This window comes from Electrophorus electricus, chromosome 4 (genome assembly GCF_013358815.1).
Source record: "Electrophorus electricus isolate fEleEle1 chromosome 4, fEleEle1.pri, whole genome shotgun sequence".
Classification (NCBI taxonomy): domain Eukaryota; kingdom Metazoa; phylum Chordata; class Actinopteri; order Gymnotiformes; family Gymnotidae; genus Electrophorus; species Electrophorus electricus.
The window spans coordinates 3,569,150-3,589,031 of record NC_049538.1 but is presented as its reverse complement, the minus strand read 5'-3'; the positions used below and the strand labels follow the sequence as shown (position 1 = coordinate 3,589,031).

Here is a 19,882-nt window from a genome sequence, read left to right as displayed (position 1 = left end):
CTCTTCAGTGACTGCATCTATATTTTCCTTATATACATGCATATTTCAATGCAAGTATGACCATTTTTTGTATCAGTGGTAACAAGGCTGCAAATAAAAACCTGAATAAACAAAAAAAACTTTCTGCTAAAATCAGAATAATCTGTTTTATGTATTTCAAGTTTATATTTTCATTTGTCTGTCAAAATGCAACATATTTACATCCACAGTTATCAGAATTTTGTTGGGTTTTGAACCGAAGGTTTTTGAACATAGTATCTAAAAGATGACAAAATTTGCTGTAGCTGTATAGACCTTTGCTGGTGGTGAACACTGATCAAGAGAGGTATCCATGATTTTTGGAAGAAGTGGTGATTGAATGCCTTTTGTATCAAAGCAATGCAAAAGTATAGATATTTTAATTTACATAATCGATTTAAATGGTTAATGTGTTAAGTGTTTTGGAAAATTGGGCATGGTGTTGAAACAAGTGTGAAAATGCTCGCACCCATCTCTGACAATTCACAAGAAACATGCTCCACTAATATTATTTTCGCCACTGAAGGGCTTACGTTTTTAACTAAAAACAAAACCATATGCTAATATGACTCCGGTTTTAATCTGGTGTTCTGCACATGGAGCCCACCTCCTGCGGCCAAGGACAATAGAGATTATAAAATGTTTTCAGTCCAGGGTAGTCTGCAGCTGTGTGCAGGTTTTGACATGGAAAGTGAAAGCTGATACTTAAAGGACTACAAATCCCGTGGAGCACCGCGGAACCGGCCTTTCAAACGTAGTTAAAGACGTCAGTTGTGTGAGCGGGACCAAGCCGGTGACTGCAACACCTCCCGAATCAAATTTAAAAGTCGGATTAAATATTGCCCACATAGGTAAATATTTTCCTGGTATTTATGATTTGCTATATTCAGAGTAGTTTAACCGGGCTAATAGTCAGCTAGACGCCAGTAAATTATTTTTGAGCCTCTGTAACCTAACTACGTTGCTAGCTTAGCTGCTAGCCACATTTGTGCGCGTGAAGTACGCCTCGGCGCGCTCTGTTGTCATAGCTTAGCATGTTTTCTACTTAGCTGGCTAGATACACATATGTGCTATTTAAGCAAGCCACCAAGATGAACGAATATTAATCTGGTTTTAGACAAAACACGCGGACAATAATGGTTAGCTAACTAATGTTCAAATTGCAGTTAGCCAGCCCTGTATGGCTGCATAACGCTAACGGTTCTGTGTCGCCTTCGTCCGTCTGTTTTCATGACTGGGTGAGTTAGCTAGATTAGTGCTGTGCAAATGGCAGTATCTGACTAGTGATACCCGGCCGGCTTTACATTTGTGGTCCTGAAGAATCGAGTTTATATATGACTACAAAAAATACTTCGTGAAGTGCTGCAACGATTTGTTATTCTGGAGGTGTACATACTTTACTTGTTGGATTTTGTCTGGATATAGGTCTTTAATGAGATTGAGATTGTGGTTCGAGTTACTGCAGGCATCTTTACTACTGTACTATAAACCCACTTATACTCTCTTGTGTTATTCTGTTCCTGATACGTATGGGACCTAATGACCATGATGTATCTCAGTTTACAGCGGCCCAGGTCGAGTGAAGAATAGAAGCTCACTGGCAGGCTGAATGTAGCAAACAGAAAGATACAGAGAAAAAAACAATGCATTACCACTTTATTTCAAACATGATGGAGATATCCCCCAGAGCTTGTGTCTGTGTGTGTGTGTGTGTGTGTGTGTGTGTGTGTGTGTGTGTTGTAGCTGTGGTGATGGCATCAGACGATGTTGCACAGCTGGCTGACTCCTTGGCCAGGACTCAGGTGGGAGAGGGTGAACTGAGCTATAAGGGGCAGGGCCTGAAACTGGACAACGCAGAGTCTGGTGAGCACAACCATGGCAACCACTTCACCTTAGCTTCAAGTGTTCCTTCCTCCTATACACACAATGCAGTTATTAGCAGAGCAGTGCTTTTAAAACTAGACATTTGCATCTTTGCAAATCACACTGTTAGGTGAAGTTACATAATACAGTGTCTCTGTAACGTGGAGCAAACGGGAGATGGATGCACACATTGAGAAGAGGGAGATTCATTAAGGGCAAATCCATAATCAGAGTCATTAGAACAGTCCAGGGTCAGTGAGCCAATGCGAAGCATACAAGAATACACGATGAAAAATAGGGGAAGCAGGTTATAACAATAACACAAGCAATGATAAGAGCAAAAACTAATCCCTAAAATGGGCAGAGAAAAAAGGAGGCTTGGCACACCAACAGCGGCTATAGTGAGCAAGGCATGGATTACAATGATAGCAAACACCGGCAGCAAGGCAGGGTTTAAATACATGTACAATAAGATTTAACAAGACACAGGTGAAATTCATGAGGGGCGGAGAAAATGAAACTAAGGGACAGAACCACAACAAGGAAGTAAAGCAAAACAAAGACACGAGACAATGGGTAACCATGATAACAAAGATGCTAGGGAGTGGCCAATCATGAATGTCTTTACATATATATGCAACCCAAGTGAGGCACCAGTGAAGTGTGTGTGTGTGTGTGTGTGTGTTATTACCTGTTAACTTCAGAAATGAAGTTAACCTCATCTCTGCCTTTTCTTCCTCGCACCTACTGTCTAGCGGCAGAGATAGTGAAAGCAATCCAGGAGTTTGAGGGTCTGCGGGCTCTCCGGATGGAGGGGAACACGGTTGGAGTGGAGGCAGCTAAGGCCATCGCTAAAGCGCTGGAGGATAAGAAAGACTTTCAGGTAACTTCACAGAGCTTCTTCAAGGGTCTGATCCATCAGATCTTTTCAGCCCAGACCTCAGGGGCACGAGTACGCATAGCACAGAACGCCTGGCAAAGTAAAAGGGTGAAGCCTGTCTCAGTGCCCCCTCGACAGCAAGCTGCGCATGGATACCATCGTGTGGTAACCACCAGTCTGTGCGATGCACTGCATTTCTGATGTTGTGTTTGTATGATCCGGAGCTAAAGTGCTGTGTTTGTGGTGATAACGAGGAGACATCTGTGTTCGGTCTGGATCTGAAGTGTTAATGGCTGTGTCTGTGGTGATTGATCCGGATCTGAAGTGTTTATGGCTGTTTCTGTGGTGATAACGAGAGTGTTCTCTGTTTATTCCAGTGCTGCAACTGGAGTGATATGTTCACCGGCCGTCTGCGCTCCGAGATCCCTCCTGCACTGGTGAGACATGCAGTGGCCATGCTGGCCTGCACTCAGTTTGGCTAGAGCTGTGTGAGGGGGAGAATCATGGAAAGATAAGGCGAATATGGGAGGAATATAAGAGGATATGAAGGAATATGGGGGAATACGGGAGGATATGTGGGAATATGGGAAGAATATGATGGGGAATATGAAGAGATAATGGGGGATATGTGCGGATATGGGCAGAATATAAGGGGGAATATGGGAAGATAAGAGGGATATTGGAGGATATGTGGGAATATGGGAGGAAATTGGGGGATATGGGGGAATATGGGAGGATATGAGGCCTGTTCCTAGCTGCTTTGTCTAAGGAAACAGAGCCCAGCTCCACTGCTAGGGGCATAAAGTCTAAATGTATAAGTCCTGATGTATATTTGGGCATAATTATTAAGATCTTAACCAAAAGAGTTCAATTGTAGTGTTTTCTTTCTTCTTTCTCCCTCTGTGTGTCTTCCTGTTTTCCCCATCCACCCCCTCACCAGATGTCCCTAGGTGCAGCTCTCATATCTGCTGGAGCTCAGCTCAAAGTGCTCGATCTGAGTGATAATGCCTTTGGCCCTGACGGCGTCAAGGGCATTGAGAAGCTGCTCAAGAGCCCCGCCTGTCACACGTTGCAGGAACTGCGGCTCAACAACTGCGGAATGGGCATCGGTGGTGGGAAGGTAAGGGGGAAGTTTCCCGTTAACCACATGGACCTTGTCTATAATGGAAATCTGGATGCGTTACAAATCCAGGTGGTCGTCTTCCAGTCCTTTGGATATAATAGTAAAACCAATGTGACTCCACTGTGCCTTGCTCTTTAGATTCTGGCGGCAGCTCTGACTGAGTGCCACAGGAAGTCGAGTGAGCTTGGTGCCCCCCTGAGATTGAAGGTGTTCGTTGCAGGCAGGAACAGGCTGGAGAACGACGGTGCCATAGCTTTGGCTCAGGCCTTTCAGGTACAAACACACACTGCACCCGCTACCAGCGTCCGGCACTCCAGACCTTAAACTGTCCTTTGCTACTGTTCCACTCTTGACCTAACCGAAGCCCCGGGTGTCCAGCCCGACTCCTGGAAGTCCAGCGGTCTTCTTTGAAGCATGTGGAGTTTAGAAGCTAGGGTTGCAGCTAGGGTGAGCTTCAGGCCGCTCAGGTGAGCTTCAGGTGTCTGTAGGAGCAGGGCAGGCCGGGCCGTGGGTCCTTCCGCACGCGGTAACCCCCGACCCTCTCCTCACGGCGGAGGTGTTACGGCCCTGTCGTCTCCCTGCAGCTCATGGGCAGCCTGGAGGAGGTGCACATGCCCCAGAACGGCATCAACCACCAGGGGGTGACAGCCCTGGCTGACGCCATGCGCCACAACCCCCAGCTCCGCGTTCTTAACCTCAACGACAACACCTTCACCAAGAGAGGAGCAATCGCCATGGCGGAGGTACGCTGTTACACGCCCACGCGTCCGTATCCCCACGCTGTCCGATACAGGCAGCTTCCTGTGTGCCCGGTTGATCAGAGTAGTCACTGCAGTGAAGTGGTTTATAAAAGTGTGTGTTTGTGTGTGTGTTTGTGTGTGTGTTTGTGTGTGTGTGTGTGTGTGTGTGCGCGCGCGCGCGCGCATGTCCGTCAGGCTCTAAAGCATCTGCGCAGTGTGCAGGTGATAAATTTCGGTGACTGTCTGGTTCGCGCTGAGGGAGCACTCGCTATTGCCGAGGCTCTGAAAGACGGGCTTCCAATTCTCAAGGTACAGGAACACACCTGCTTGTTCCCTCTCTCTGCCGAGGGAAATAACACTCCGCTAAAGTTAGTGTGTACTTCATTTTTTTACAGATGTGTGTGTGTGTGTGTGTGGGGTTTAGGAATTAAATCTGTCCTTTGGGGAGATCACAGAGGATGCTGCTCTGGCTGTGGCAGGAGCCATAAAGCACAAAGACCAATTTGAGAAACTTGACCTCAATGGTACAACCCATGCACGCACGCACGCACAAGCTCTCTTTCTCCCTCTCCATCGTGCTCTCTCACGTTGTGTCCTTTCTTGCATGTAAGGATTTTTTATTTTTAAAGACTCCTGATGTCTTTCTAATCTGTGTGCATGTGTGTAGGTAACTGCCTCGGTGAGGAAGGGTGTGAAAAGCTTAAGGAGCTCATGGAGGATGTGAAGCTGGGAGACATGCTGGGATCTCTGAGGTACGACGTCTCTGTCCTGCTCACGGCAGGCGTGTTGCCTTTGTCCTTCCATGTTTAAGGTAGCCCAGTACGGCATGGCCCTCAGGCTCGCCGCATTCCCTCATGACCGCTCTGATGCTGTCGTCACCGGTTTAGTGTCACCTGATGGTTGTTTCACAGCATTTCAGTTTTAAAGACTAACACAGGCTATGTATTGGTGGGCTTTCTGCGACCAGGAACTGGCCAATATGTGGTCCTTCGTCTATTGATCCCACAGATCTTTTTCCTTAAACGTTGTAACAGAGTGATCTGTTTCTAGCCATTTGTTTTGTGTACAGTTTTCATTACTGTGGAGTTTCCAAGGCGCCTCTCTCTCTCTGTCTCTCGTGCCATACACAGTGATGATGAAGGAGAGCCAGAGGAAGATGAGGATGATGAAGGGGATGAGGAAGAAGAAGAGGAGGATGAAGAGGAAGAGGAAGATGTCGATGAAGAGGAGGAGGAAGAGGAGGAGGAGGAGGAGGAGAATGAGGAGGAAGGAGAAGATGAGCTGAGTAAAGGCAGCCAGGTCAGTGTCTCCTGCGTGGCCTTGCTACCCAGTCAAGAGTCTGACAAGAGACGTTCTGTTACACCAAAAAGGCTCCTGAGAAAAATCAGGTCATGGTAGCTGGCCACACTGATTTGGATCTGTGTCTGCACGTGTGCAGATGTTTACTCCGCCCACAGCCCCTCGCCCTCCAGACGTCGCGTCCTTCCTGTGTTTCCCATCTCCGGACAAACTGCTCCGCCTTGGTAACAACAGGGCTGAACTCATACAACAGCAGGTCAGACCCCAAAGAACAAAGTCTCTTTGCTTTTGTTTGTTTGTTTGTCTTTTCTTTTCTTTTCTTTTTTTCTTCACCCCCTTTTATGTCCAGTTCTAGATGCAAGGACTCTGCACAAAGTCCAAGTCTCGTAGAGGCTTAAAGCAAACACTTTCACTTCGATGGGAATCTTCTTGTCGAGAGTTCATATTTCCCCAATACAGACACTGTGTGCTTGTGTCTGCATGTGTGTAGGTGGACGTGTCGGACGTTGGGAAGACCGTAGAAGCTTTCCTCAAGATCTCGTCCGTGTTCAAGGAGGATGACCTCGAGGTCAAAGCGGCAGTGCTGGACAGCGTCGGTAAGAGCTCGGACACTCTTAAACCTCATCAACGACAAACGGTGCTGCATGGTGAACGCAGCTCTGTGTAACCTGATCATCAAGGGCAGCTGCACTAGGCTGGCTAGCACTACCTTGGACGTGACCTCTAACTTGGTGGAAATATTGTGTGTGTGTGTGTGTGTGTGTGTGTGTGTGTGTGTGTGTGTGTGTGTGTGTGTGTGTGTGTGTGTGTGTGTGTGTGTGTGTGTGATGATTTCCAGACGCTCTTCTGAGTAAAACTTTCACCACAGCCTCCGCTCAAACCTTCAGCTTTATCTCCTCATTGCTGGTGATGCTCGGCCTTTTAAAGGTTAACCATAAGCACGCTCACACTCACATACATGCATACATACATTCTCTACTCCTCCAAGCAACATACCACACACATATGTTCTTTACCGCTCTAATCAACATACCACACACACATGCAGTCACATACCACACACACATACACTATTTCAGTATTGCAGACACATCTGTCAGAGTTGTGTGCGTGTGTGTGTTTAGAGTGAGGATAAGGTGAAGCCAGTGCCAGTAGTCGCGGGGCACCTGCTGTGTCTGGAGCATGCAGCCAAGCAGACGTATTTCCCCCGAGAGCACATCACCGTACTGCACGCCTTCATGACCAGGTACGGAGCCCTCCAGCCTGTCTTCACCCAAATAAAACCGCCCGCACTCAAACACAACCTTCCTCAAACCTCACTCCACTTTGCACTGTCACGCATTTCTCCTGACTGAAGTCTTAGTGGTACCAATTTTTTTTTGTTGTTGTTTTTTATCACAAAGAGGTTTTATTTATCCAGTTACTCCTTTTGGCACTTGTGAATTTTGGCTACTGCTCTTTTGTAAGAGCAGTTATGTGAAACTGATTCCTCCTTATTTAGTCACTGTTTGCTTTCGTTCTGCTCGCTAGACGAAGCAAGGCCTTGGAGTCGTGCGTCAGTGCTCGAGACATCCTACGATCCACACTGCAGAGACTCCAGCCAGAGAGCTGAAAGAAAACACACACACACAAACACACACACACACGGCTGACAAAGACTTTGCTTCTCACCTCCTTCTTTCTTGCCATGCACTTCTGTGGGAGCCCAGCTGTGAGCTGGAGGACTTTGGGAAAAGGAGTAAAATTAAATCTTCATGTGAAGAACCGCAGCTGATGTTCCCCTCCTGGACGATGGACACTCGTATACATTTGGTTAGCAATCGCTGGACGAAACACTGAAAAAGACGTCTGACTGGCTCTGCCATCCTTCATTTTATCAGTAATCTGCCTAAGAATATTAATAAAAATGATGTCAGTAAATGAAAAATAATGTGGCTTTGGGTCCCACTGGCAGCCAGAGCTAAAAAGCAGTCTGCTGTATTCAGGAGCCGAATTGTGCGAGTCATAAGCTCCTGCGATGTTGGTAGGGTAGTGCATTCTGTGCATCTGGGTCCTTATCTGTAACGAGCACATTTATAGCTGAGCGGGGAGTAAAGGGATTAGCTGAAATATCTGTCTCATTTCTCTTTATCTTTGTACGTAAGAAATTTCTTGTGTATTTTGTTGACTCTGTTTCACCACCTGCCCGAACGGGACACACTGACTCGCTTGCGTCGTGACTTGCAAAACGCTCACGTGTTTTATATCTTGTACAATGAACGTGACGGCGGAACCACTCGGTGGCGTAAGTGTGCTGCAAACGCCACGGTCGCAGCGTCCCTGGCTGTCGGACGGTTGGCCCATATTAAGACACGGGATGGAGTGTCCATATTAAGACAAAGACCATATTAAGACGATGGCATGCATTGACTCCTCGGTTAAACCCTGCACGCTGTCGCAATTCTGTTTGCTGAGTGATAGAATGTTCTCGGAAAGTTGGCTCTAATATGTGCACAGTGACGGAGCACTTTTAAGTATAATATACAGTATGAATGAAAATATGAAGTATTAGGTAAGAACATGGACCACGCAGACGTTTGCACGGCGAAATGAGGAGCACGCGAAGAACGAAGAGACCGAGTGGGAGTTGTGGCGCGCGGGCCGGTAAAGTTGTAGACGGGGCAAAGTCGCCTCCGAAGACGGGACGGGACAGATCAACAGCGGATTGCTTCTTTTTTTAAAAAATAACTTTATTGAGATAAATACCGGTTTCGTCTTGGTAGAGGTCTCACAAGCATAACTACGACTATATTATTACTGTTTTATAGCTGAAAAGGGATTTGAACTAAACAGGCAACCATGTAATTAGGCTCAGTTATCATTTGAAATCGGTAACCTATATGAACCATTTCTCTCGTGATAAGATGGGTCAACACTGGGTCAAATCAATGCTCTGACATGACGAATCATTTTGTTTAAACATGAATCATTCTCTTTTCGAAACTGACCTGCTTTTCCAGCTAAACGCCAATTTAAGGTCTGTGGGGTGCTCATTATCACTTAATTTTTTAATGATTTAATGTGGACTTGAAGTATAAAGTAGTATAGCTCTTTTCTGAATATTGGTTAACTTCAAAGTAGCCGGCACACACTGAACTTCACTGTGTTGAGCAGTATGTAAAGCCAAAGTGCTCAAAATTCACTGCAAACAAAACGCGTTTTAGTTGTAAAACGGCAGGAAAAGTGGCGCTTTGGACGTTTTTACATACAAAGCACAGCGTTATTTTTCACTACGCCAGAAAATACGCCGCAAAAACCATCAAAAACGCTGTTTAAAGCACCGTAAAAAGCACTAAGTGTTCCAAAACTGCATTTTTTACACTGCTTTGGCGTCCCTACAAATGTTTAAAATGCCGTTTTATAGTAAGATAACGAGCTCCTCCTACTGTTTATACTAAGATAATGAGCTCCTCCTACTGGTTTTGACAGCCAATAGACTTGAACTTTTGTCACCCAGTCGCTCATGAACAAGGTCAGACCAGACCAGTTCACTACAGCTCTTAATTGGCTGATAAACCAGTGCTCAAGTTTTTTTATTTTTGGGATTTACATGTGTTAATTCACTCAACAATTTATTTATTCATACACTTGAATAGCTAGAAGTTTAATAGACGTAGCAGTAGTGACTATGGTTAGATAGTTCGGACAGCGTACTTTAAAGGGTCAAGTATTTTCAATAGGCAATTGGCTAACTAGGTCGCTAGCTAGCAACATTTCTTACAGCTGGAAGATAACAAGGAGGAACTTCATTTTTCCCTGTAGACGAACATAGAATGACCACACTCGACAATCCAGGACCTGATGTAATTCAATCCAAATTAATGAGGTAAGGACCATTTTAAACGAGTTAATCACCAAGTTCATTAAACTGGTAAAATGCTAACTACTAGTTAACTGATAATTGGCTGCAAAACAAAGCTCACCCAAAGGTAGCTGTAGTTGGCCAGTCATGAGTTGTTTCTAGTGCTAGACTGAAAGCAAGTTTATTTTGCAGGAACAAATACACATTTGTGTCAAACTTGATGGCTAGCTAGCTATCAGAGGTGCGGATGGTAGTGTCATAGCAATTGCTGACTTTAGACTTTTGTTCTGGTTAAGACTGAATGAAAGGGGAAGGGGTTATCGCAACAAACTCAAGAGGGATGCCAAACAGTCAATATGGATAACTTGGTCTTGGAGTATTCCTGGTTTATACCCTTGTGTCCTTGCTCCAAGTCTAGCACTGGGCAGTCGGGACTCCGTCTCTCAGTTTCAAGAACTGCCTGGTCACAAAGCTTCTGAGTTTATTTGGTTATTTATTCAAATTTGAGCAGTGTCTGTCTTCAAATGAGCTACTGAGTATTTCCAGCTTAGAAGATAGTAAGAAATAGCCACCTTGTTCTTTAAAAACCATACAGATTTTAAGAGGAACAAAATCTTAATTGTAATTATTTATGACAATGATCATCTAAAATTAAGTTATTGGTACAGGCCTTGTGACGTTTGTTGAGAGAATCTATATAAAATGCCCTTTCCCCATTCATTCTAGTCGATTTGGCTTGTCTGTTAGAGACTTCATCACATCTTCACTGCCAGCCTCCACGGACCCACTGCAGTTTGCATACCGCCACAACCGCTCCACTGACGATGCGATTGCACATCTGCTCCACACTACACTGACTCACCTGGACGAAGGGAGGGGTAATTATGTTAAAATGCTGTTTGTCGACTACAGTTCAGCATTTAACACTATCATCCCCTCCCTACTCACTACTAAGTTGGGGGATCTAGGACTGCATACATCCCTGTGCGACTGGATCTCCAACTTCCTAACAGACAGACCACAATCAGTACTGGTGGGCAACTGCGCCTCATCCACCCTCACCCTCAGCACTGGAGCTCCTCAGGGTTGTGTCCTAAGCCCCCTGCTCTACTCACTGTACACCTACGACTGCACAGCCACTTCCAGCTCTAACACCATTGTCAAGTTTGCTGATGACACCGTTGTCGTGGGTCTGATCTCGGACAACGACGAGAGGGCCTACCTGGAGGAGATTAAACACCTGGAAAACTGGTGCCAGAAAAATAATCTCCTCCTAAACGTCAGTAAGACAAAGGAGCTGATCGTGGATTGCAGCAAGAAGCAGGAGCGGCACTACCAACCTGTGAGGATCAGTGGAACCACGGTGGAGAGAGTAGATAGTTTCAGGTACCTTGGAGTTCACATCTCGCAGGACCTGTCCTGGTCCCGCCATACCAGCTCCCTGGCAAAGAAGGCTCGTCAGCGTCTTTACCACCTCAGACGCCTAAGGGACTTCAGACTCCCCTCCAAGGTACTGCGGAACTTCTACACCTGCACTATCGAGAGCATCCTCACGGGGAACATCACAGTCTGGTTTGGAAATAGCACCAAGCAGGACAGACACGCACTCCAAAGGGTAGTGCGTTCAGCAGAGCGCATCACTCACTCGGAACTTCCTGACCTGCAGACCACCTACTACAAGCGGTGCCAAACCAAGGCCAGGAAAATTGTGAAGGACCCCACCCATCCCAACAATAGACTCTTCTCTCTGTTGAGGTCAGGGAGGCGCTTCCGCTCCCTGAAGGCCAAGACAGAGAGGCTGAAGAGGAGCTTCTTCCCACAGGCCATTCAGGCCCTGAATCAGGGAAACTGATAAACTGTGGGGACGTAACCACGTAACATGACTGTATATCTGTACATCTGTATATATAGATTTAGATTTATACTCAATTAACCTGTTACAACAACTGTAGATATGGTACTATACAATGGACTATACAATGGATCTGTACATTCTGTAGATTGTGTACATATATACTCAACCATATACATTGTACATTGTGTATATAATCATAATATACATATATTGTACATACATTGTTAATATATTTTTGTACATACATAGAATATATATTTATCTGTATATATATTTTTTTCTCTATGCACCCCTGGTTCTCTTCCTCAGTTTGGACAGAGCACTCTCCACCATTTCACTGCGTGTTGTACTGTGTATGACTATGTATGTGACAAATAAACCAAACTTGAAACTTGAAACTGTTCTTTTTTTTCTGAGTTATAAAACATTACACTGGATTTTTTTTTAAAGAATGTTTGTTTGGTGTGCCCTCATTTGTTTTTCTGTTTGTCTCGCATTCTACGTGCTGTTCACGTGTGTGTCAGGTTATTCCCTACCAAAGTGGAGTCACCTGCATGTCAGAGACACTCCTGCTGTTACAAAGGCCTCACCTGTATGATCACTCACCCTGATGAAGAGACTGAAAGCCTGGGCTGGAGATTTTATTAATTAGACCATCAGCAGCTGCTTTATTCTTTCTGGATTGGTGACTCTGTGCTCTCCAACGACAGCAGTTTCATCCTCTGACAGCTGTGATGGACTTAATTCTTATTGTCACTCTTTAGGTGACCACCCATTACTCAGTGGTCTCTTCTGATTAATCTTAAGATTTCTGTTTAATGACTAAGCTTGCTATTTTTCCTAATATGTTACTACTTACTGTATGCTTCCATCTTTTCTTAAATTGGCTCCTATCTCTAACTGCTTTTTTTGCACTGCTTGTGATATCTGGTGTTTACTAGAGGATGGGATACACTTCTGAGTCTTGGTTTCTTCATGAAAGGAGTTTTTCTTTACTAATGCTGCCTTGTAGTTGGATTCTGATGTCTGTACAGCTGGTTTGTGATGACACCTGTAATGAAATGTTCTATACAAGTACTCATGAAATTTTAAACTGATGTAAATGAAATCTATTTTATTACCATGAAGAGACTGTTTACTTTACTAAACTGTCCTAATACATCACTAATTACTGTATGCTCCTGTCTGTTCTTTAATTGGCTCATAACTCAAATAGCTTTTTTGATAACTTCAGATAAATCCATGTAAAAGTCATCCCAAAGTGCCATGTAATATATAACCAAAAATAATTATAACAATGAATCATTTAGATGTAGTGTTTGATGGTCTGGTCTGACCTTGTTTGTGAGCGATTGGGTGAAGAAAGTTCAAGTCTATTGGCTGTCAAAACCTGTAGGTGGCGCTCATTATCTTACTATAAAGCAGCACTTTAAACGCTGTTGTAGGGACTCCAAAGCGGTGTAAAAAAACGTCATTTTGGAACACCTAAAGCAGCACTTTTTACAGAGTTTTAAACTGACATATAAATGACGTTTTTCATGGGTTTTGCAGCGTGTTTAACGGCATAGTGAAAAATAACGCCATATTTTGCAACGTAAAAACGTCCAAAACGTCGCCCCCCCCCCCACCGTTTTACAAATAAAACGCGTTTCATTTGAGGGGAATTGTGACCACTTTGGCTTTCCATAGAGATGTGTCTCGCCGCTCAGTTCATACGGCCAGTGGAACGTCCCCCCTCCTGCCTGATTACCGTCTGCGAAACCCTCACACAAGCTAACCACGTGGCCGGGCTTGTGTGTCGAGCGGCATTTACAGGAGCTCTGGTCGTGATGGTTTCGGGGCGATTTTATCGTCGTGTGTTAGATGCAAAAAAAAAAAAAAAAAAAAAAAAAAAGTTTCTTATGTATTTTTGCATGTTGTAACCAAATGTTCGAACATTTCTGTCGCCCATAGTTTTATGTATAGTATGGCAAAGTGGTACCATAACCCCTCGATATTGGCAGACTACTGCTAGACAGTAAAAAGGGGTGTTCCTGAAGCCAAATATTGACAAATATCATACACCTATACATTTTATTAGCAAGTTTGTACTTAATAACGCTTTAAGTTTAACAGCCTTATTTATTAATATGTAATATATATACTTATTGTAAAATTTAACTGCTGCCACTTAAAAACCATTCCCAAATTCAGTGTAAAAAATACTATAAGGTCCACTTTAATTTGTGGAATAAAAAAAGTTCCCAGTGTTACTTAACAAATAAAGACAGACTGAACATTTTTCTGTGCGGTCAGGGTCTGTTTATAGAGCAGTTCAAACCCTTGCTCTTATTCCTGCAGGTGAGCACAGGAAGCAGGAACACAAGAGCCTCACGACTTCCTCTCTGCTCGGGACCTCACTGCCGTGAGGTTCAGGTCCCTCGAGCTTTGCTGTGTCACATGTAGGTGTGCACATGTGTATGTAGGTGTGTGTGTGTGTGTGTGTGTGTGTGTGTCCAGTCATACTGCCTGCTCCAAAAAGCTTCTGTTACTACTGTTTAGACCTCTGTCTGTCTGAACTGTGATTGGATCAGTTTTAATTCACATAAAGAATGATGTCACCATAACAACAATTTGTGTGTGTGTGTGTGTGTGTGTGTGTGTGTGTGTGTGTGTGTGTGTGTGTGTGTGTGTGTGTGTGTGATTTTTTTCTGAAAAGATGAAGTATGTCAGTCACATCCCCGGGATTTAAATATCACTATTTCATATTCTGTAAATGATTTCAGTAATCATACAACCAAAACAAATAAACAACACTGTCAAGAAACTGCCACAGGCATTGTTAACCCTTCCACACACAGATAAAACACAGTGTAAAGGAGTCAGGTTTTATAAACATAATCATCCTTTTAAAATCAGTGTTATGAGCACATTCATTACTGACGACTGTGGATACTCCACAGCTGACGGGTAGTATTTAGGGCAGCACTGCTGTGGCTCTGCCTTTGATCTACCATGCCGTTACACAAGCGCTGAGTGGAAACGAGTGGGATTTGGAACTCCAATTCTGATGCGGTTTATTTTCTGTAATGTGAACGCAGTGTCTCTGAAGCGCAAGCAGTCGCACAGGCCCCACGTCTCCGTGGACTCTCCGGGGCAGCAGGCGGACGGTCTTGTCCCAACACTTTTCACTGTCTTTGACTTTCAGAGTCCATCCTTCTTCCTTTTTACTCTTCACTTGGCCTCTGTTCTCTCCCGTTCAGGACTTGAGGCCCATCCCAGCCATGAGCTGCTCGTACACCGTCCACGCCATCGCCGTCATCATGGTCCTCCGAAGAGAGCGCGGCACCACGCCGCGGAAGAATCCGGCCAAGCCGTGCTTCTGAGACACACACACACGTGCACACACACAAACCCTTATATGATGAAACTTCTTCAAATCCAACAAGTGCTGTTCGATTACATTTTAAATCTGCAGAATACAAGAGAGAGACAGAAAACAGGACTAAAGGAGTGGGTGGCGGTCAAATGGACTGTCAGTGAAACCGACACAGCCATTCCTGCAGTGACCTGAAGTAACCCTGAGCTACACGCGGAAAGAGCCGGAGATCGAGATGTGGAGATGAGACAAAGGTCACTCTGACCCACATGCCTCACATAAAGAGACAGACAGAGAGAGAGAGAGAGAGAGAGAGAGAGAGACACACACACACACACACACACACACACACACAACAGGGACAGGCCATATCATTATGTTTTAATAGCTAACTCACAGTCACAGTGACTCCTGATTGGTCACTAATGCAAGGGTGAATTAAAGCTGATTTGAACTGACTGTCAACAGTATAGTTGAACAGCACACAGGATAAATCAAAATATAAAGTTATATAATGTTTTCAGAAAAGTGATCTTGAATGCCTGGTCATTTTTAGTGCTAAAGAGAAGGCGTTAACACTTTCGGCCTGCAGTATCGTGGGGAGAGAAGATAAGCTCAGTGATCAGAGTGTGGGGTCAGGGGTGCAGTTCACAGTCAGAAGGGCTCTCATGCTGAATTACCGTGTAGATGTAGCCCACGGCGTCGGTGCTCCGCCCGAAGAGATGGGGGCTCACCTGGATGTGAGTCTTAACTACATCTGCAGGCTGAGTGAGCAGAGAGGCCAGTACACCCGCCAGAACACCACAGCTGAAGTTAGCCAGCGGAGCATAGGCTGACTGGCTTATCTCTACACACACAGAGAGTGGAGGGGGGGAGAGAGAGAGAGAGAGAGGGAGACAGAGAGGTTAGATGTCATATATGAAAACTACTGGACTGACTCAGTGAGTCAACAGAAGGGGCTCTAAGCAATGCATGAGTTCAGCAAGTCTTACGTAAAAACCCCCTTGTGCCAGATAGTGTCCCCCTAAACTGCAATCTGGACAAAACCTGTCAGTGAGTGTTCCTATCTCATATAGCACACACACACACACACACACACACACACACACACCTAACACCAAGCCAGGAAATTAACCTTGACACTATTGCAGTCACACACACACACACCGTGCAAGCCCTTGCGGAACTGTGTAACTTGTACAGCATTCACCTTGCAGTGGATCAGATACACTTGAACAAATTTACACACACAAATACACACACATCCCGGCAGAGTACTGACCAGTTGGCAGCCTGCTCTTGGCCTGGCTGTAGAACAGGACGTAAATGCCAGAGAAGGGAGCATCTCGAACCAGGGTCGCCGTGAGACCAGAGAACAACGCTCGGGGTCCCTCAGTCTGACACACACTCCGCAAAGCCCCGAACACACTTCTGTAAGGATAACGGCCACTCTGCAACACACACACATTTACATTTACAACATTTGGCAGACACTCTTATCCAAAGCAAAAGTGCTTTGTCATTTACTCATAGAATAAACTGCTACACTAAACTACACAGACTATAAATTACTGATCTACATTCACCAGGTACCACACATACTTTTTACACTTGAACAGAACACTATATGTTTAGCAGTCAAAAGCTCATCCTGTCATCTGCTTTGGTCTGTTCTTATAATAATTGCATGAACTAATAATAATGATAATAACATTATTCAGATCATCAAATTTTACAAATATTTCAGGGAAACATCTGGAATACAAAAAGAAAATTAAAATCTTAACGAATAATTAATATGCAAATGTTAAATAAATGTAAGAATGAACAATAAAGTAAATGTTCTGTAATAACAGAATAAATACTTGTTAATTACACAGTAATTCCAACTCTTTTAAAGCCCAAAGGCACAAGCCCTTAAAACTCCCGCCCTCTCTCGTTCACACATGCAATACTAATGCAAACACATTCTTTTACACACACACACACACACACACACACACACACACCTCGAAGCGCGTTTTGATGACCGTGGCGGGCAGCATGCAGACCCCAGCCACACTGCGGGCTCCAGCACCCAGCAGCACGGCCTGGCTGGGGCCTGGGACCGCGTCAGCAAAGAAGTGTTGCTTCAGGCTATAGTAGGTACTGAAGTAGATCCCAACTCCAGGAATACAGCGTACAAATGACTGGAAAGGGAGAGATGGTAGAGACAGACAGAGAGAGAGAAGTCATTGGAGCGATAGAATGACAGGAACAAATATGTTGTGCACCTCAAATGTGTGTGTGTGTAACACTCACTGGTGAGACCCCCTTCCAGAGTCCGAGCAGCTTCTCAGTCCTCACAACACTGAGGAAAACCGTCACCATGCCAACCCTTCCTGAACTAATATAGAGAAAGAAACCAGTCACAATAACACAATTACTGGCTATGTTTAAGGTGTGTGTGTGTGTTTCTCACCCAGACTGCACATTGCTCGGGAGGGTCTGTAGGCGGGTCTTCACCAGGTCGAGCGGCTGGAAGAGCAGAGTGGAGCAGGTGCCACTCAGAGAGCCACACAGGAAGGCTTTAATGGCAGGGTTAGTCTGCACCCCCCCACCCCACACACACACACACACACACACACAGAAAATCAGCATTAAGTGAAACAACATACAATCGTAATCACAAAGACATATATAGACAGTATATGTCTAAAGGTTTACAGGTTAATCAGTATAGCCATCACTCAACGGCAAGTTTTTATAAGGTAATCATAAGTCAAATAAAAGTCTAGGCGCAGTGTGACGGCTGTATAAATGCAGTGAGCTGGGAGGCACTGGGAGGCACAGAGGGGTCGCTGGCCCATCAGAACAACACTTACACTCCACTGGGAGCAGAGCCTACGAGCACATGATCAAACAAAACCACTCACAACAGCCCCGATGCCCTCACACACACACACACAGGAAACAGACAGTTTAGGGTGTGCCACCAGGGCCCGGTTTAGATCATCTGCACATGTTTACTGCTCTGCTTCTCATACCTGAGTCAAGAGTCCTTTAGACTGCCTGTCTCTCTGCCTGTCTCTCTGTCTGCTTGGGTGTTTGAACCTCTTTGCTCCTCCCTTTCAAACACCGTTATGGCAACGGAATGTGAGTGGGTCGATAGGGGGCTGAAGAAGAGGACGCTGGGCCCGGATGCCCCACTCACAAGCCTTCCTGTTGGAAACGCTCCCAGTTCTCTTTCAGATGGAAAAATCTCACTCGAAAGCGAAAGTAAATAGAAGCATCCTATAGCCTGACAGACCTACTCTGTATGCAAGGCAGAGTGGACATGCGCAAGACTGGCTCAGACTCCTGCCCGTGTGTTTGTGCTACAGTACTAAGGTATAGGAGCTCCACGGCTCGCAATGGCACTCAGAACTAGCCGCAACAAACCTTTACACGGGCAGTTGTGTTGACACATATCTTGTACTTACCAGAGAAAACTCCATGATGTCGCTGACGTTGGGAGTGCACTTACTTCTGTTGGTTCAGGACTCGTTTTTTTTCAGGAAATAATTCCTAGGCGAAGCAAAGCCACAATGAGTGAGCGCTTACGAGGTCAGTTACAATGGGAGTTCAGTCGTGACAAATGTAAAGTGGCCGTTCCTGATGAACTCACAACACTAAATACAATGCAGGAGTAACATATCACTGCACCTATTCAACACGTGTAACTCAGGACTGAGCGCAAGCACAGAGAGACCACGGTCTGTGAACATTTAGCAAATTGGGTCTAAATAAATTGCGCGTAGCAAAATAGGCCGTTTTATAAGCGCATAACAAAACACGCTGAAAAAGTTATAACTAGATAACCAGCGCTTTGACCAGTCGCCGACCACTGGACTCCCACCAGTTTAAAGCATGCCGATATAATGTTTTTAATTTATTTTTTTTTAATACACAGATTTTATATATATATATATATATATATATATATATATATATATATATATATATATATATATATATATATATATATAATATCTGTGTATTCAAAAATCACGACCCTTCCCAAAGCGTAAAATCCTATTTCCCAACACTGCACCGTAATACTTCGGAACGTGATCGCGTACCTACGTACCTACTACGGTTTTCCCGAATGCGCTTCTTCGTGACGTGGCTCTTGTGAGGGTATATCGATGTCTTTGTGCAGGCTTCGCGATACAGTGATGACCGTTTTTGTGGGCTGACAGTACTGTCCGCTCACCGCCTTTATAAGGTTAGTGTTAGGCATGGAGGCGGGCCTGCTACGTGAGGGCGCGCCTCTCTGAGCGCAGAGTCTAATTGGGTCTCCAAAGAGGAGCGCCGGCAGATGCGCAAAGCTGTCCCAATCATCCGTTCACACAGCTAAACGCACCTCAAATGCTATTTAACAAGGCGTCTAATCGGTTTTAACCCCCGAACACGAATACAGTCTTAAAATTCAGACTAAGAAGTAGTTACACAAACATTTCAGTTAGAAACCATTCTTCACTTACTACTGACTTAAGCGAGCCTTGCTCTTTGTGAAATTCATTGTTTTATGTGATCTAAGAAGAAAATCAGAAACCGTCGACAAGGGTCGTTTGAGAAAGCTGTTGGTTTGTGAGGCTGGGTCAGAGACCAGTGCGGATCTGCTCAGAACCAGTTTAAACCAATTCAGCCCTGAGGACATGCAGCTCCGCGCACTCTCGTGGTGAAACAGATTACCTGCAATTCGACTTTTCCTCGTACCTACAGCCAAGGTGCCGCAGTATCGGTGAGACACTAAGTACGTACGTTGGCAACAAACCCTCGCGAAAGTGTAGATTGAAACTAAAATGGAGAAGCATCCGCACACTCAAATATGTGCAATAATCTTTTTAATAAGCAAGCTTCCGGTCAAAAGCCTTCTTCGTA

At 44.9% G+C, this 19,882-nt stretch overlaps 2 protein-coding genes across 3 annotated transcripts; one reads left to right on the top strand and one right to left on the bottom strand.

The window, feature by feature from the left end:
- Window positions 1-786: 786 nt before the first annotated feature.
- On the top strand, window positions 787-8,032 carry rangap1a (RAN GTPase activating protein 1a). Its single transcript, XM_035525818.1, has 16 exons — window positions 787-869; window positions 1,762-1,881; window positions 2,637-2,764; window positions 3,139-3,198; window positions 3,702-3,881; window positions 4,023-4,157; window positions 4,469-4,627; window positions 4,820-4,933; window positions 5,049-5,148; window positions 5,292-5,376; window positions 5,755-5,923; window positions 6,063-6,179; window positions 6,414-6,519; window positions 6,762-6,850; window positions 7,048-7,169; window positions 7,454-8,032. Exons 2-16 carry the CDS (start codon window positions 1,770-1,772, stop codon window positions 7,533-7,535), a joined length of 1,758 nt encoding a protein of 585 aa, XP_035381711.1. The 5' UTR covers window positions 787-869; window positions 1,762-1,769; the 3' UTR covers window positions 7,536-8,032.
- Window positions 8,033-14,417: 6,385 nt separating this feature from the next.
- On the bottom strand, window positions 14,418-19,253 carry slc25a38a (solute carrier family 25 member 38a). Of its 2 annotated transcripts, none has more exons than XM_027022030.2 (8): window positions 19,078-19,253; window positions 18,439-18,523; window positions 17,439-17,563; window positions 17,279-17,363; window positions 16,987-17,166; window positions 16,260-16,428; window positions 15,658-15,824; window positions 14,418-14,980 (listed from the first exon to the last, which is right to left on the bottom strand). In XM_027022030.2, the coding sequence occupies exons 2-8, from the start codon at window positions 18,451-18,453 to the stop codon at window positions 14,858-14,860; spliced, it is 864 nt and encodes a 287-aa protein (XP_026877831.2). In that variant the 5' UTR covers window positions 18,454-18,523; window positions 19,078-19,253; the 3' UTR covers window positions 14,418-14,857. The 2 variants fall into 2 exon arrangements, with proteins under 2 accessions (XP_026877831.2, XP_026877830.2); XM_027022029.2 differs by having other exon boundaries at window positions 19,086-19,252.
- Between the last annotated feature and the right edge of the window lie 629 nt (window positions 19,254-19,882).

What these genes read in the sequence shown, in the direction of transcription:
- rangap1a (XM_035525818.1), top strand. Translation starts at nt 1,770, where the DNA reads ATGGCATCAGACGATGTTGCACAGCTGGCTGACTCCTTGGCCAGGACT. An exon ending in AGGATAAGAAAGACTTTCAG is followed by an intron (nt 2,765 to 3,138) that starts GTAACTTCACAG and finishes TGTTTATTCCAG; the next exon opens with TGCTGCAACTGGAGTGATAT. An exon ending in CTTTGGCTCAGGCCTTTCAG is followed by an intron (nt 4,158 to 4,468) that starts GTACAAACACAC and finishes GTCTCCCTGCAG; the next exon opens with CTCATGGGCAGCCTGGAGGA.
- slc25a38a (XM_027022030.2), bottom strand. An exon ending in CCGAGCAATGTGCAGTCTGG is followed by an intron (nt 17,364 to 17,438) that starts GTGAGAAACACA and finishes TCTCTATATTAG; the next exon opens with TTCAGGAAGGGTTGGCATGG. An exon ending in TCTGGAAGGGGGTCTCACCA is followed by an intron (nt 17,167 to 17,278) that starts GTGAGTGTTACA and finishes CTCCCTTTCCAG; the next exon opens with TCATTTGTACGCTGTATTCC.